Source organism: Ictidomys tridecemlineatus, chromosome 11, assembly GCF_052094955.1.
Source record: "Ictidomys tridecemlineatus isolate mIctTri1 chromosome 11, mIctTri1.hap1, whole genome shotgun sequence".
Classification (NCBI taxonomy): Eukaryota; Metazoa; Chordata; class Mammalia; order Rodentia; family Sciuridae; genus Ictidomys; species Ictidomys tridecemlineatus.
In genome coordinates this window covers 30862858-30875977 of record NC_135487.1, presented here as the reverse complement: position 1 = coordinate 30875977, position 13120 = coordinate 30862858, and the positions used below count along the sequence as shown (strand labels likewise).

At 41.8% G+C, this 13120-nt stretch overlaps 2 protein-coding genes across 3 annotated transcripts; both read right to left on the bottom strand.

Moving 5' to 3' along the window:
• Positions 1-461: 461 nt before the first annotated feature.
• On the bottom strand, positions 462-13070 carry C11H1orf50 (chromosome 11 C1orf50 homolog). Of its 2 annotated transcripts, none has more exons than XM_005317893.5 (5): positions 12915-13070; positions 12672-12787; positions 4287-4373; positions 2818-2949; positions 462-2477 (listed from the first exon to the last, which is right to left on the bottom strand). In XM_005317893.5, the coding sequence occupies exons 1-5, from the start codon at positions 12985-12987 to the stop codon at positions 2292-2294; spliced, it is 594 nt and encodes a 197-aa protein (XP_005317950.1). In that variant the 5' UTR covers positions 12988-13070; the 3' UTR covers positions 462-2291. The 2 variants fall into 2 exon arrangements, with proteins under 2 accessions (XP_005317950.1, XP_040144416.1); XM_040288482.2 differs by having other exon boundaries at positions 12906-13039.
• Positions 4599-5796, bottom strand: LOC101974608 (large ribosomal subunit protein eL18). Its single transcript, XM_005317892.5, has one exon. The coding sequence runs from the start codon at positions 5533-5535 to the stop codon at positions 4969-4971; it is 567 nt and encodes a 188-aa protein (XP_005317949.1). The 5' UTR covers positions 5536-5796; the 3' UTR covers positions 4599-4968.
• Positions 13071-13120: the final 50 nt, after the last annotated feature.

Below are 13120 nucleotides of genomic sequence, written 5' to 3'. Positions count from 1 at the left end.
GCCAGAAATTCAAGCATTATCTAAGTTTCTCCCTCTTACTCACCACCCCCATTTTATTGTCAATAAGATGGCAATTTATTTTACTTTCAAAATGTCTTGCTTCATCTAAGACACCATCCCTTATAAGACACACCATTATTTCATGTAGCTTGAAGAAAGGAAAAAATGTCACATTAACTGTGACATGCCATTGACTTTTAGAAGCATCCAGGTTTCAGATACTAAAATGTCGGGGAAGAAGTGTTATCTTACCACTGAGGAAATATGGTACCTCTCATTCTACTACAAACTTAGTTCACAACCCCATCCTGCCTGGACTAGGGACAGAAGCTCCTAATGGTTTTCCTTCATCCAGCTTCCACAGCCAAAATGAGGCTTCTAGAAAGCCAACACTACCAACTCCCTAATCTTTACATCATTACCTTAGTTCTTCTCCCATAGCCCCTGGCTCATATTCTTCATTTTCCTTTTTTTTTTTTTTTTTTTTGAGGGGGGTACCATGATTGCCTTTTTGAGACAGGGCTCCACTAAGTTGCTTAGGGCCTCACTAAACTGATGAGACTGGCCTTCAATTTAAGTTCCTCCTACCTCAACCTCACAAATGACTGGGGTACAGGCGTGCACCAATGCTCTAAGCTCTCACCCACATTCTTGACAGGAATTCTGAAAGCAGAGGCCACCAGCAGTGCTACAGCAGTGAAAGCTCTAAAGTCAACCTCTCAGCTTGAGTGGCCAGGGCCCACTCACCACCACTACCTCCACGAGTCTGCATTGGTACAACAAGCTTCATATTCTTCACTTTCAACTGGATCCAATTCCCCAAATGCCATGCTGCTTCTTATCAACACCTTCACATGTTACTTTTTGTTTGGAATTGCTTTTGTTCCCACGTTTCATCTATCCCCCAGCTGTCAGAAATAAGAATCTTCTAGGCAGGATATATCCCCCTGTACCCATCCTGGTGTCCATGATTATTCTGGTTGATGTGGTCTGTAAAAGGATGTCCTTTCCTTCATTTACAAATAAACTTTATCCAAAAATGAACCCTACCCTAACCCCTAAAAGACACACTTCCCATAGAGAAGATAATTGGAGCCCCCAGTTATTTTTCAACACCCAGGAATCAGCTCCTCCAAAGAGTCTTCCCAAATTCTCCCAAGCTTATGTTCTAGAATATCCAGTGCATACCTTTAGCACAGCACTTCTTATAGCATGCTGTAGTCACTGGCTTGCTTCCTCACACACTAGACTGCACACTCCTGTGAAATAGGGCCCTTTTTCAGCTGTATTATTCTCTAGAACCTGGACCCCAGAAGGTGTTAATACTTACAGAATTACTGGGTAGACAGCTGGATGGTTGAATGAAAAGTAGCTACTGTACATCATCACTGAGTCCTAGTCCACGATTCTGACATTGCCACTAACCTTCCCTAAGCCTGATCATTGGCTTAAACAGGAAAGGAATGGCACTACCTAAAGGTCAGTGCAGGGAGTGCATCAGCATGGTAACTGTATTTCTCTCTTCTGAATAACTCCTCTCCAGTTCCAGTGGTTGGAAAAGTCAATGGTAAGAGTGATTTGCATTTTCAAAGGATTGACTTAACTATATGCAGAATGGACTGGAGAGGTGACAGAGGGGAAGCAGGAATGCCAGCTATAAGTTATTTTGTCAAAGTGAAGAGTCAAGTCCAGATCTGTGACTTCAACATCATTGCACTCAACTACTTTGTAATATCGCCTCTTTTAGCCAGAATTGACTTTTCTTTTTTCCTCTCAACTGAGCACCACAGCAAACAAATTTTAAGTCTATTCAACGATGCAGTGATCCCTGCCTTCTGGTATTCATGCCTGTGTGTAATTCCCTCCCTTGAGTGTGAGCTGGCCTGCAGACTTGTTTCTAACCAAGAGAATACAACAAAGGTGACGTCACTTCTATAAATGAACTATGTGAGATTAATTCCTGTCCTGCTAGTAGACTCTTATCCTTTTTGCTTTGATGAAGAAAGCTGCCATCTTGCAGAGGCCAAAGTATCAAGGAACTGAGAGTGACCTCCAACTGGGCATCTGTTGCTCCAAGGAGATCCCAAAAGAGAGTATTGTGATTCCTTACCAACCCAATTAAAAGCAATGAAAACAAAAGCAATTACATTCACATAGGGTCTCCTTCCAAGAAGTTCCTGATTCACCTACAAGTCCTCAGATCCCATGACCCTGCCCCATCAATGCAGAGAACAGGGGCCACAAGGAGGCAACAGGCCCTTGTTGTGAGAGCTGCTGGCCAGAGTCCACGCTCAATTAGTCAGTCTCTGGAAGGTGGGTTCAGTGCAGGAGGGCAGGGCCACTGGCTGGTTCAGCAGCTTGTCCATTAGGCTGATTTTAGCGTCTTGCTTCTCAATGTCCTCATATGGAGTCCAGGACAAGTCATGCTGAAGCTTGTAGGCACCAAGAAAGTCATGAGGACAACTAGTCCCCCATTCCTAGAAAAGGCAAAGGAGTGGGTTCTGATCAGAGCAGGATGTAAGTAAACTGAGTTCTTTTCCTATTTATCCACAAATTTCTATTTTGGCTTTTCACTTCAGACTAGTCAGACCATACTTGAAAAGCAGTCACATTATATATCAGATATTCCCATAACAGAGATAATAAATGAAGTAATTTAAAGCAAACACACGTTTTATTAGTTATGCCTGGGATCACACCACCCCCAATTTTCTAGGCAAAAATTTACCAGTCTATGTCTATTTACTTTCATACACACATGCCAAGAATTTCTCAAAGGTTGGAGTAGGTTTGGGGATGAAGAGTAAATGTTCCTACCTTTGGAGAAATAATGGAAAAGTATTGCTGACCGCTCTCCCGTTTATAAAGATAGTAAATGTTGCCAGGTTTTTTCACCATATTACAAGCTGCACGGTGCAAGTCGGCATCTCTGTGAGCATCTTCCAGTACCTGTGAACCACAGAGGCGCAACAGATGAGGATCAGAGGTAATAGGCACTCATGCTCAGGCTTCATTACAATCAAAATGTGAAAACTGCAACACTTGGCATCTTGCTTCCCCACAACAATAAATCACTACTGGCATCCAGATAATTCTAAAGAAATAAAGATTAAATTTTGCTACTAGGCTGAAGAAAATGTCTTTAGAATTATATTTCAAAGTGTTGAGCATTAATGGGCTTGGGTGGTTCTTAAGTTTCTTTCCTCTTTTTCTGTGGTAAGTACATTTCTTTCTTTCTTACTATTTTTTTTAAATATCTTTATTTTTTTTTTCATATATTTTTATGTGGTGCTAAGAATCAAACCCAGGGCCTCACAGGTGGGAGGCAAGTGCTCTACCACTGAGCTACAACCCCAGCCCAGTACATTTCTTTTGTAAAAGAATACATTTTTTTTTCCTTTGAAAGGCTTTATCTCACTGAATTCTCTCCTGGTTTAAAAAATAAATAAATAAAATAAATAAATCTTATTCTCAATTTCTGCTATGGTTTAGCTGCCATTTGTCTCCCAAAGGACCACGTCCTGGGAGTTTGGTCACTGGTGTGGTGATATGAGTGCTAATGGAAGATGTGGGACCCAGTGGGAGGTCCTCAGGTTCCTGGGGATGCTGCTCTGAGAAGAGAATACTGTTTTCCTGCAGGGAGTTCTTCAGAGAGTGAGAACGTGTTGCTGTGAAAGCCTGAGCTTTGAAAATCTCTCTGCTTACCTTTTGGGTGATGAGATTTCTTCTCACACACACACACTGCTGCCATGACTAGATATAGCCAAGAAGGACCCCCCCACACCCCCCCCCCCGCAGAGCTGAACAAACCAGCACCGTCCCTGAACTTCCAAAACTGTGAGCTAAATAAATCTGTTTTGTTAATAAAGTTAACCTGCCTTAAGTATTTCATCACTGTAACACTAAACAGAATAATATAACCTCTCAGGTTTATTCCTTCTATCTCACTCAAAACCTCTACATCTCTTAGAAGGTACCAAAGACAAATAAGCAACTACAGTCAATCTTGTGAACTAAATAATAAAAATGAAGTTGGGCACAGTCATGCACACTTGTAATCCCAGCTGTTCAAGAGGCTAAGGCAGGAGGATTGCATGTTCAAGGCCAGCCTCAGATAGGTCTTAGGGAGACCCTATCTCAAAATAAAAAATGAAGAGGGCTGGGATGTGGCTCAAATGTAGAGTACCCCAGTTTCAACCCCAGTATAGGAAGGAAGAGAGGGAGGGAGGGAGGGAGGAAGAGGGGCAGACAGGCCAGCGGCCAGCCAGCCTAAAGTCTTTCCTTACCTTCCTGGCTTTTTCTTGCAAATACTGGATCTGCTCAGCTATGACTGTCAATTTGTTGGTGGCATTTGCTCGAATAAATTCATCAGCCTGTAGGTGGGAGAAAACCAAACTGCAGGGTGAGAAAGAATATGACTTATGATGTTCTTATATAGATCCCAGAGAAAAGAGTTATGTCAGCATCTTTACTTACACCTAAAGTACTTCCCATTCTCATTATTGCCACATAAATTCTTATCTATCCCAAGGCCCAGCTCAAATGGCATTGCCACCCTGACAAGACTCCACACCAGAATTAAGTGCTCCTTCTTGTCATTTTCCATTGCTTTCACTGTGAACTCTAGCCACATTCTGATTTCTTTGGCCCTCCAATATGTCCTACCCTCTTGCTACCAAATATATTGAATATGCCTCCCCTCCACCTAATATATTTTCCTCCTTGCTTTCTGCCTGGCTAATCAAGTATTTCTTAGGATTCCTATTTGTTTTCTCATGTTTAAATACTTCTAAATCAGTAATGGGTCTTAACAATGAAAATCAAAACACTTGTGATATGGCTCTTATTTCCTGCTAATGTAGATAAGATCTGTTAATCTGACACTTTACTTCAGTTGAATTACATCATACCTATTTAAATTTTTTTCCCCCCAAATTCAAAGCCTCTTTGTTAACAGTAAAACTGGGATTAGTTTTTGTAGGCATGGCTGGCTCTCTGGCCTCTGGCTTGCTCGAATTTCCTGCCCTTGGAGTGGACGTAGGGTTTGGTGTGGCTGTGTGGGATCCCAGGAGCCTTGCCAAAATGCCGGTACATCTCTTGGCCCTTGCGAGGACCAAAGAGCAGGACTGTGCCACAGACCTTGGGGGAGTCCAGGGCCAGTTGATCAAAGGTGAGCATCTTGCCCCCAGCCTTGAGGATGCGGCTGTGGGCTCGGCTGCTCACGCGCAGTGCGCACACTTTCAGTTTGGGCACCTCCTGAACACAAACATCATCCGTCATGGTCCCCACGACCACAGCTGTTTTGTTTTCTCGGCCAGGAAGCTTCATCTTCCGGATCATCCAAGGGAGGGAGACAGGTGGCCTATTGGTGCGACTCATGAACAACCTCTTCAGTACCATTTGGTTGAAGGTAGAATTGGTTCGTTTAGCCAGAAACCTGTACAACTTGCCCAACAGCCCTAGGTAGATGCCCTGGCTCTTGGGCTCCTTGCGCTGAACCTTTCGGTCCTTCTTGTGGCGTATGTTGATTCCCATGATGGCGCCTATAGCTCGGCCTAGTCCGGAAAGCTTAAATTTTTAAAAATATATATATTTTTTTAGTTGTAGATGGACACAATATCTTTATTTATTTATTTTTATGTGGTGCTGAGGATCAAACTCAGTGCCTCACATGTGCTAGGCAAGCGATCTACCACTGACCTACAATCCCAGCCCTACATTTTAACTTACTGTTGCATTTCTAAATAATAATCAAAATGTATTTTAAAAGACTATGTTATGAAGGCAGATATCATAGTACACACCTATAGACTCAGCTACTTAAAATGCTGAGGAAGGAGGATCATTTGAGCCCAGGAGTTCACGGTCAGCCTGGGCAACCACAGCAATATTCTTCTTTGGAGAAAAAAGAAACAAAGATTAACTATGCATGGTGATGCATGCCTGAAATTCCAGCTACTCAGGAGGATGAGGCAGGAGGAAAGCAAGTTTAAGTCCACCCTCAGCAACTGAGAGCCTATCTCAAAATAAAAATTTAAAAAGAGCTGGGGATGTAGCTCAGTGGTAGAGCATCCTTGGGTTTAACCCCAGTGGCATAAAAATGGAGTGAGGTGTAGCTCAGTACTTGTATAATACTTGAAACCTCTAGTACCACACATATCCTTACACACACACACACACACACACACACACACTATATTACATGTATACCTGACAGAAAGTTATGATCTACACGGAAGACTGCCCATCATGTGCCAAGAAATACAACTAAAGGCTACAGAACTTGCTTAAAACAGACCATATAACTCTCAAAGCCAGGACAGACTAGAGTGACCTCAGAAGGATTATCACTCTTTATTAAGTATGTTTTCAAAGTTTGTCCATGTAGCTTCTGTCAGAACTAAATTTCTTTATTGCTCAATAATATTCCATTGTACGCATATACCATTTTATTTTCTGTTAATCAACTGATGGATGTCTGGTAACATTTTTGGGCTATAATGAATAAAGTTGCTATGAACATTTGTGTAAAGTTAAAAAGAATTGCTAATGAGTTATTTTACATTTCATAGTAAGTATTCAAAATGCAGTGTATATTTCATACTCGGCACATCTCAATTTGGATGCTAAATCTTCATTGGAAATACATGACCTATGTTTAAATCACACAAAATCTACATTTATGAAGTTGATCCATGTATTCAAATTGTATCAAATTTAAATTTAAATTCTAATAACTGAATCAATTATCAGGTTTTAAAATTCAAATTAAGTTAAATTCGGTTCCTTGGTCAGACTAACTGCACAATCCAAGAATTCAACAGAAATATGTGGCTAGTGGCTACCTTACTTTATGGTATAGCTCCAATAAATAATACTAACAATAAAAATAAGAATAATTAAAGTTAGTAGTACATGCATTCAAAATACTGATGTGCCATCATTATGTGACCATAGCAGGTCAAAGATAACAAATGAGTTAAGTAACTTGTTTAGTAATAAGAAGTGTAAGAATTATAGGAATTGGAATCTATGTGTAGCCAAAAGGTCAAATTCAATGAACAATACTGTCATTTGAATGGTGGTCAGGATGGAGAACAGATCTTGTAGGGCCCTGTGGCCCAAGGTAAAAGAATTTGCATTTTGTTCCCAGGACAAAGGAGCCATATAGCTAGTGATAGAGCAGGTAGATTACACAGCTAAGGTAGATTCTACAGTCTTATGAGAAATCTCTTTTTCCTTAAAATGGTAGCAGTGAATCTGTTTCTTATAAATCAAAGAACCTAATTAAAATAGAAACAAAGGAGAAAGTACCTATAATTACTAAGTACTAACTTTGGCCCTAACCACTCCAAAGATCTTTATATATCATCAGAATTTAACTCTCGTGACACCTTTATGAAGCTGGAGATGACAGTCCCACTTTCTCTTTTTAGGAATTAAGACTCATAGAGGTGAATCAAACTAAAAGTTTCATGGCTAGTAAATGGCGGTTGAAGGATTTGAACATAGATCAGTTTGGGTCTAAAATTCAGTCCTCCATACCTAGCCTCCCAGGCTTTCTGAATCTTAAGTAGGGTATCAGAATTCAGTCTTGCCAGAAAGTGCATTTCAGTACAGTAACTAGATTCAAAGCTTATCTTTAGAGTGTTTTTTCTTCACTTCTCAAAGACTGGTTACATTGAAGAAATTCAGGCAGCACAATAAGGCATGCTTTATATTTCACTAGATTATAGGATCAAAGACAAAAACTGTATTCCTTATTTCTTTGGTTCAGATCATTGTAGTAAACATAAGAATCACTTAGTACATATAAAAATGTGGTTTGCTGGGCTGGGGAATATAGCTTAGTTGGTAGAGTGCTTGCCTTGCATGCACAAGGCCCTGGGGTCAATCCCCAGCACCACTAAATAAATAAATAAATAAATAGGTTGTTTGCCCAAGATTTTGCCCCTGGCAGTCCACCTCCCAATAAGAGTGCTCTGATTACATAGACACAAGATATTCTCCTAACCCATAAAAGGTGCTTTGCTTCCCTCTCTAAAAAGGAAAAAGCATAAGGTTTTAAATAAAAGAGCTTTCCTAGGCTGGAGTTGCAGCTCAGTGTAGAGCACTTGCCTGGCAAGTGTGAGGCCCTAGGTTCAAGCCTCAGCACCACATATTAATTAATTAATTAATTAATTAATTAATTAATTAAAAGATCCATTTACAACTAAAAACTGTTAAAAAAAAAAAGAGCTTTCCTAAATATTTCAATTTTTCTTAAAAAAAAACAGTAGAGATGTTTACATTAGGGAATTTGGGTATATTATCAAATGATAATTCAAGTATTGTTAACATTTAATAAATAAATTTTATGAGCAAAACAAACATATAATCAAGAACAAATATGAGGGCTGGGGATGTGGCTCAAGCAGTAGCGCGCTCACCTGGCATGCGTGCAGCCTGGGTTCGATGCTCAGTACCACATACAAACAAAGATGTTGTGTCCACCGAAAAGTAAAAAATAAATATTAAAAAAAAATTCTCTCTCTCTTTAAAAAAAAACAAAAGAGAAGAACAAATATGAGACTGTATATAAGGATAAGGGGATATCATAAGCTTTAAAGCAGCAGGATCCTCCCTAAATCTTTGCAGACTGGAAGTCTTGCTAAGAGAGGAGAAGGGGGGCTGGGGTTGTAGCTCAGTGGCAGAGCGCTTGCCTCGCATGTGTGAGACCCTGGGTTCAATCCTCAGTATCACATAAAAATAAATAAACAAAGGTATTGTGTCCAACTACAACTAAAAAAATAAATATTAAAAAAAAAAGGGGATGAGAAGGAACTTAATTTTTCACGGAATAGGTTTTTCCTCTGGATCTAGGAGTTCTTCTACTTCAAATCCTTCACTTTACAGAGGTCCAGAGAAGTATTTGCCTGAAAGTAACGTCAAAATAGGAGTAAGACTCTGTGTCAAGCTGGGTTGGGGGTTACTACCTATAATTCCAGCAACTTGGCAGGCAAATCACAAGTTCAGACAGCTTCAGCAACTTAAGAGAGGCCCTAAGAAACTTACTGAGACTTTGTTTTAGTTAGCTTTTTTGTTGCTGTGACTAAAAGACCCAACCAAAACAATTATAGTCAAGGAAAAGTTTACTTGGGGGCTCACAGTTCAGAAGTCTCAATCCACAGAGAGCAGGCTCCATTCCTCAGGGCTCAATGTGAAGTTGAACATCATTGTGAAAGAGTGTGGCAGAGCGAAGCAGCTCACATGATGATTGGCAAGCAGAAAGACACTACTTACCCGATACAAAATATATACCCCAAAGGCACATCACCAGTGCCAGCTACACTCTACTTTCCTTCAGTTACTGCTCAGTTAATCCTGTCAGGGGAATAATTCACTGATTGGAAGAAGGCTCTCATAACACAATCATTTCTCCTCTAAACCTTCTTGCATCGTCCCATACATGAGCTTTAGGGGGACGCTTCACATCCAAACCATAATATTCTGTCCCTGGTCCCCTAAAGCTCATGACTATCTCCAATGCAAATATATTTTGTCCATTTCCCAGAGTTCCCATAGTCTCAACAGTTCCAAGATCTCAAAGTTCAAGATCATAGTCTCCTCTGAGACATAGGGCAACCTCACATTATAAGCTCTTGTCAAAATCAAAAGCAGGGATGGGTTGTGGCTCAGAGGTAGAGTGCTTGTCTAGCATGCATGAGGCACTGGGTTCAATCCTCAGCATCACAGAAAAATAAAGATACTGTGCCCACCTATAACTAAAATAAATAAATAAATATTTATTTTTAAAATGTCAAAAGCAGTTTATAAGTATCCAATATAGAAGGGCAGAGAGTAAAGATTTCTATTCTAAAAAATAGGGGCATAGAAAGAAGGGATGGAACCAAAGCAAGACTGAAATCCAGCTGGGCAAACAAGTCTGGCTTCTGGGGCACATGACATGGTGATGTTCTGTTCAAAGGGCTCCTGTAGCTCCGCCTCATGACCTTGTTGGTTGCAGCCCAAGAGGCCTTTCTGTTGGCTTGCCTGTACAATTCCTGTAGCCTTCCTCAGGGGACATTCCACGGTACTGACATTTCTTAAATCTTGGGGGTCTCCACTGCAGCTTTGGTTTCTTCCTCACATCTCCATGCATCGGCCTCTCAGGGGTCACCCACAGAGACTTGATCCTGCTGCATTTTGCCTAGTCTCCCAGGCCTTCCTTTGAAATCTTGATGGAAGCCTCCATGACCCCCTAATTCTAGCATCCTGCATTCCTGCAGAAATAGCACCACATGGTTGATTCCAAGGTCTGCTACCATCTTGAGCAGTAGCCAAACCTCCAGGGACCCCAACTACAGAAATCTCTGAGTATCTAGGTAGCTGAGCATGTTGAAAAAAAACTCCTAGACCCCCTTGTGCAAGAAGGGTGCCCCACTGGTCTCTCCTCAAGAGAATTTTTACTTTTACCTCCTGAGCCTGAGATGGATATGATCTTGCCAAATGCTGAAATAACTTCAAGCCACCTTTCTTATTGTCCCTGGGCAGTCTTTAACATTTCTTTAGTGGTGGTAGTATCTTTAACAATTGCAACTTCCTTAGCCCCAGTTTTCAGTCCACATTTCAAGTCCAAGTTTTTCAAATCTTTCTGCTCTGCTTTATGCTCCTGATTATCATAATAAATTTGGCTAAAAGTCACTACCAATATCCATTGCTACTGCCTGAATGCTATGCTGCAGAGAAATTTCTTCTGCCAGATTAAAAAGTCCATCACTTTTAAAATCAGCCTCACAGAAAATCTCAGGACACAGGCAAAATGTAGACAGCTGAGAAGCTACAACATAACACGAATGGCTTCTAGCCCTATTTCCAATAGAGTCCTCCTTCTCTGAACCCTCGTGAGGGTTCACTGTCTTCACTGTCCACAGTCCTACTGGCATTCTGGTCTTTCCAGCTCCCACCAGAACTGGCCATTAAGCTCCACTTAAAACAATCTAAAGTATTTCCAGCACTGCTAAACATCTCAAAATTTCTCCAACCAATTCCAAAAAGCTCCAAAAGCTTCTGAACCACATGGTCAGGTTAGTAACAACTATAACAATAATAACAATAATTGTACTGAGCACCTCTCAGTACCAATTTCTGTTTTAATCAGCTTTTTTGCTGCTATGACTAAAAGAACTGACCACAACAACTGTAGTTGAGGAAAAGTTTATTTGGGGGATCACAGTTCCAGATGTCTCAATCCACAGAGAGTAGACTCCATTCCCCAAGGCTCAATGTGAAGTAGAATATCATGGTGCAAGAGTGTGGCAGAGGGAAGCAGCTCACATGATGATCGGCAAGCAGAAAGACTCTACTTACCCGATACAAAATATATACCCCAAAGGCATAGTACCAGTGCCCACCTTCTCCAGCCACACTCTACCCACCTTCAGTTACTGCTCAGTTAATTCTGTCAGGGGATTAATTCACCGATTTGGTTAAGGCTCTCATAACCCAGTCATTTCTCTTCTAAACCTGGCATTGTCTCACACATGAGCTTTTGGGGGACACCTCACATCCAAACACATAACAGAACCTGTCTCAAAATTTTAAAAAAGGCCAGGCATAGTGGCACACACCTGTAATCCCAGAAGCTCAGGAGGCTAAGACATGAGGACCCAAAGTTCAAAGCCCGCCTCAGCAAAAGCGAGGTGTTAATCAACTCAGTGAGACGCTGTCTCAATAAAATATAAAATAGGGCTGAGGGTGTGCTCAGTGGTCGAGTGCCCCGAGTTCAATCCACAGTACCTCCCAAAAATTTTTTTAAAGGGCTGGAAAATGCCCCTGGGTTCAATCCCCAGTACCAATAAATTTAGGGGAAAGAAGAGGGAAGTTATATTATATTGTGTGCATGGTACAAATGTGTAACAACAGATCCCAACATTATGCACAACTATAATGCATTAATAAAAAAAAAAGTGCAAAGAGTGGAGAGCAACTGTGAATGCCACCCCAGCAGGAAGAAGAGCTGTTCTATATTCTCTCTTCCATTCTTCGTTGCAACCATTTAAGGCTGTTCTTACTGTTAAAAAAAAAAAATGTAGAAAGGAGGCTCATGTATCCAAACTTCCAGTGCTTTTCCCGATATTTTGCAGTTTCTCTTTATTTTACCTATTTTGCCAATGAATGTGTAAGCTCTGAGCATGAGAATATGAGAATACTGTATCCAATGAATGAGAATACAGGGCAAAACTTAAAAGTGCTACCCTTCCTAGAATATGTTAAATTCTTCAAGCTCTCAGGTAAACAGATAAAGATTTTATGGGAGCAGCTTAAAATAACTGAACTATACATCCTTGAAAAATTTGGGTTAGAATGATCTTCACGCATCAAAGAGAACTTCTGTACTGCCTACCTCACAGGGATGTGCTAAGGTGCAAATGAAATAATGTACTGAAAATGCTTTGCAGACCTTCCCACGGAGGGAGATTATGGGCACTCTACCTGCAGTAGAAGGTATCTTTGGTCTCAGAAGATTAGAGTTTGAGTCAGGCAACCGACTCAGAAAGACAGTCGACTTTCACCCTCTGCAAAAAGCAGACAAGAACCCCACTCTTAGTGGCTATAAGGTCCAAGTCAAAACAGGTAGAGCAAACCTCAAAAGAAGACAGTTATTCACTTTCCCAGCCGCGCCTCCTCACCTTCTGCACCTGCTCTGCGAGCGCCACGAGGTCTAAGGGGTCCCCGACCCGGTGGGTGTGATAGGGGCTCACCAAAGCCAGGCCGCCGGGGGTTGGGGTGAGCTCCACCAGGGATCCTGCGACACACACCCAGGAACACAGACTGTGAGCTCCCGCCCTCAGCCTCCCGCTGAACCCCAGAGACTAGCTGCCCGCGGGGACTTCTTTCCCCAAGCTGACCTCCGCCCCGCATACCATCCTGACCTGCAGCCGCCTGCTGCACTCCTGGACTCTCAGGGTCTTTCTTTTCCGGCCCAGACTGCGGAGCGCTCTCCATGACGGGTACTCTACCTCCTTGGGCAGAAGAGCGTGCGCACAACGGCTTGTGGGCGGAGCTTCCGTGTTCCCGGGCCACTGGACGCTGGAGCGATGGGGCGCGGCCTGAACGCGGAGGCGGGGCTCCAGCAAAC

Coding starts and splice junctions, on each gene's coding strand:
- LOC101974608 (XM_005317892.5), bottom strand. CDS start 5,535: ATGGGAATCAACATACGCCACAAGAAGGACCGAAAGGTTCAGCGCAAG.
- C11H1orf50 (XM_040288482.2), bottom strand. CDS start 12,987: ATGGAGAGCGCTCCGCAGTCTGGGCCGGAAAAGAAAGACCCTGAGAGT. Junction 12,788..12,905: donor GGCGGCTGCAGGTCAGGATG/GTATGCGGGGCG, acceptor TGTGTGTCGCAG/GATCCCTGGTGGAGCTCACC. Junction 4,374..12,671: donor TCGCAGAGCAGGTGCAGAAG/GTGAGGAGGCGC, acceptor TCCCACCTACAG/GCTGATGAATTTATTCGAGC.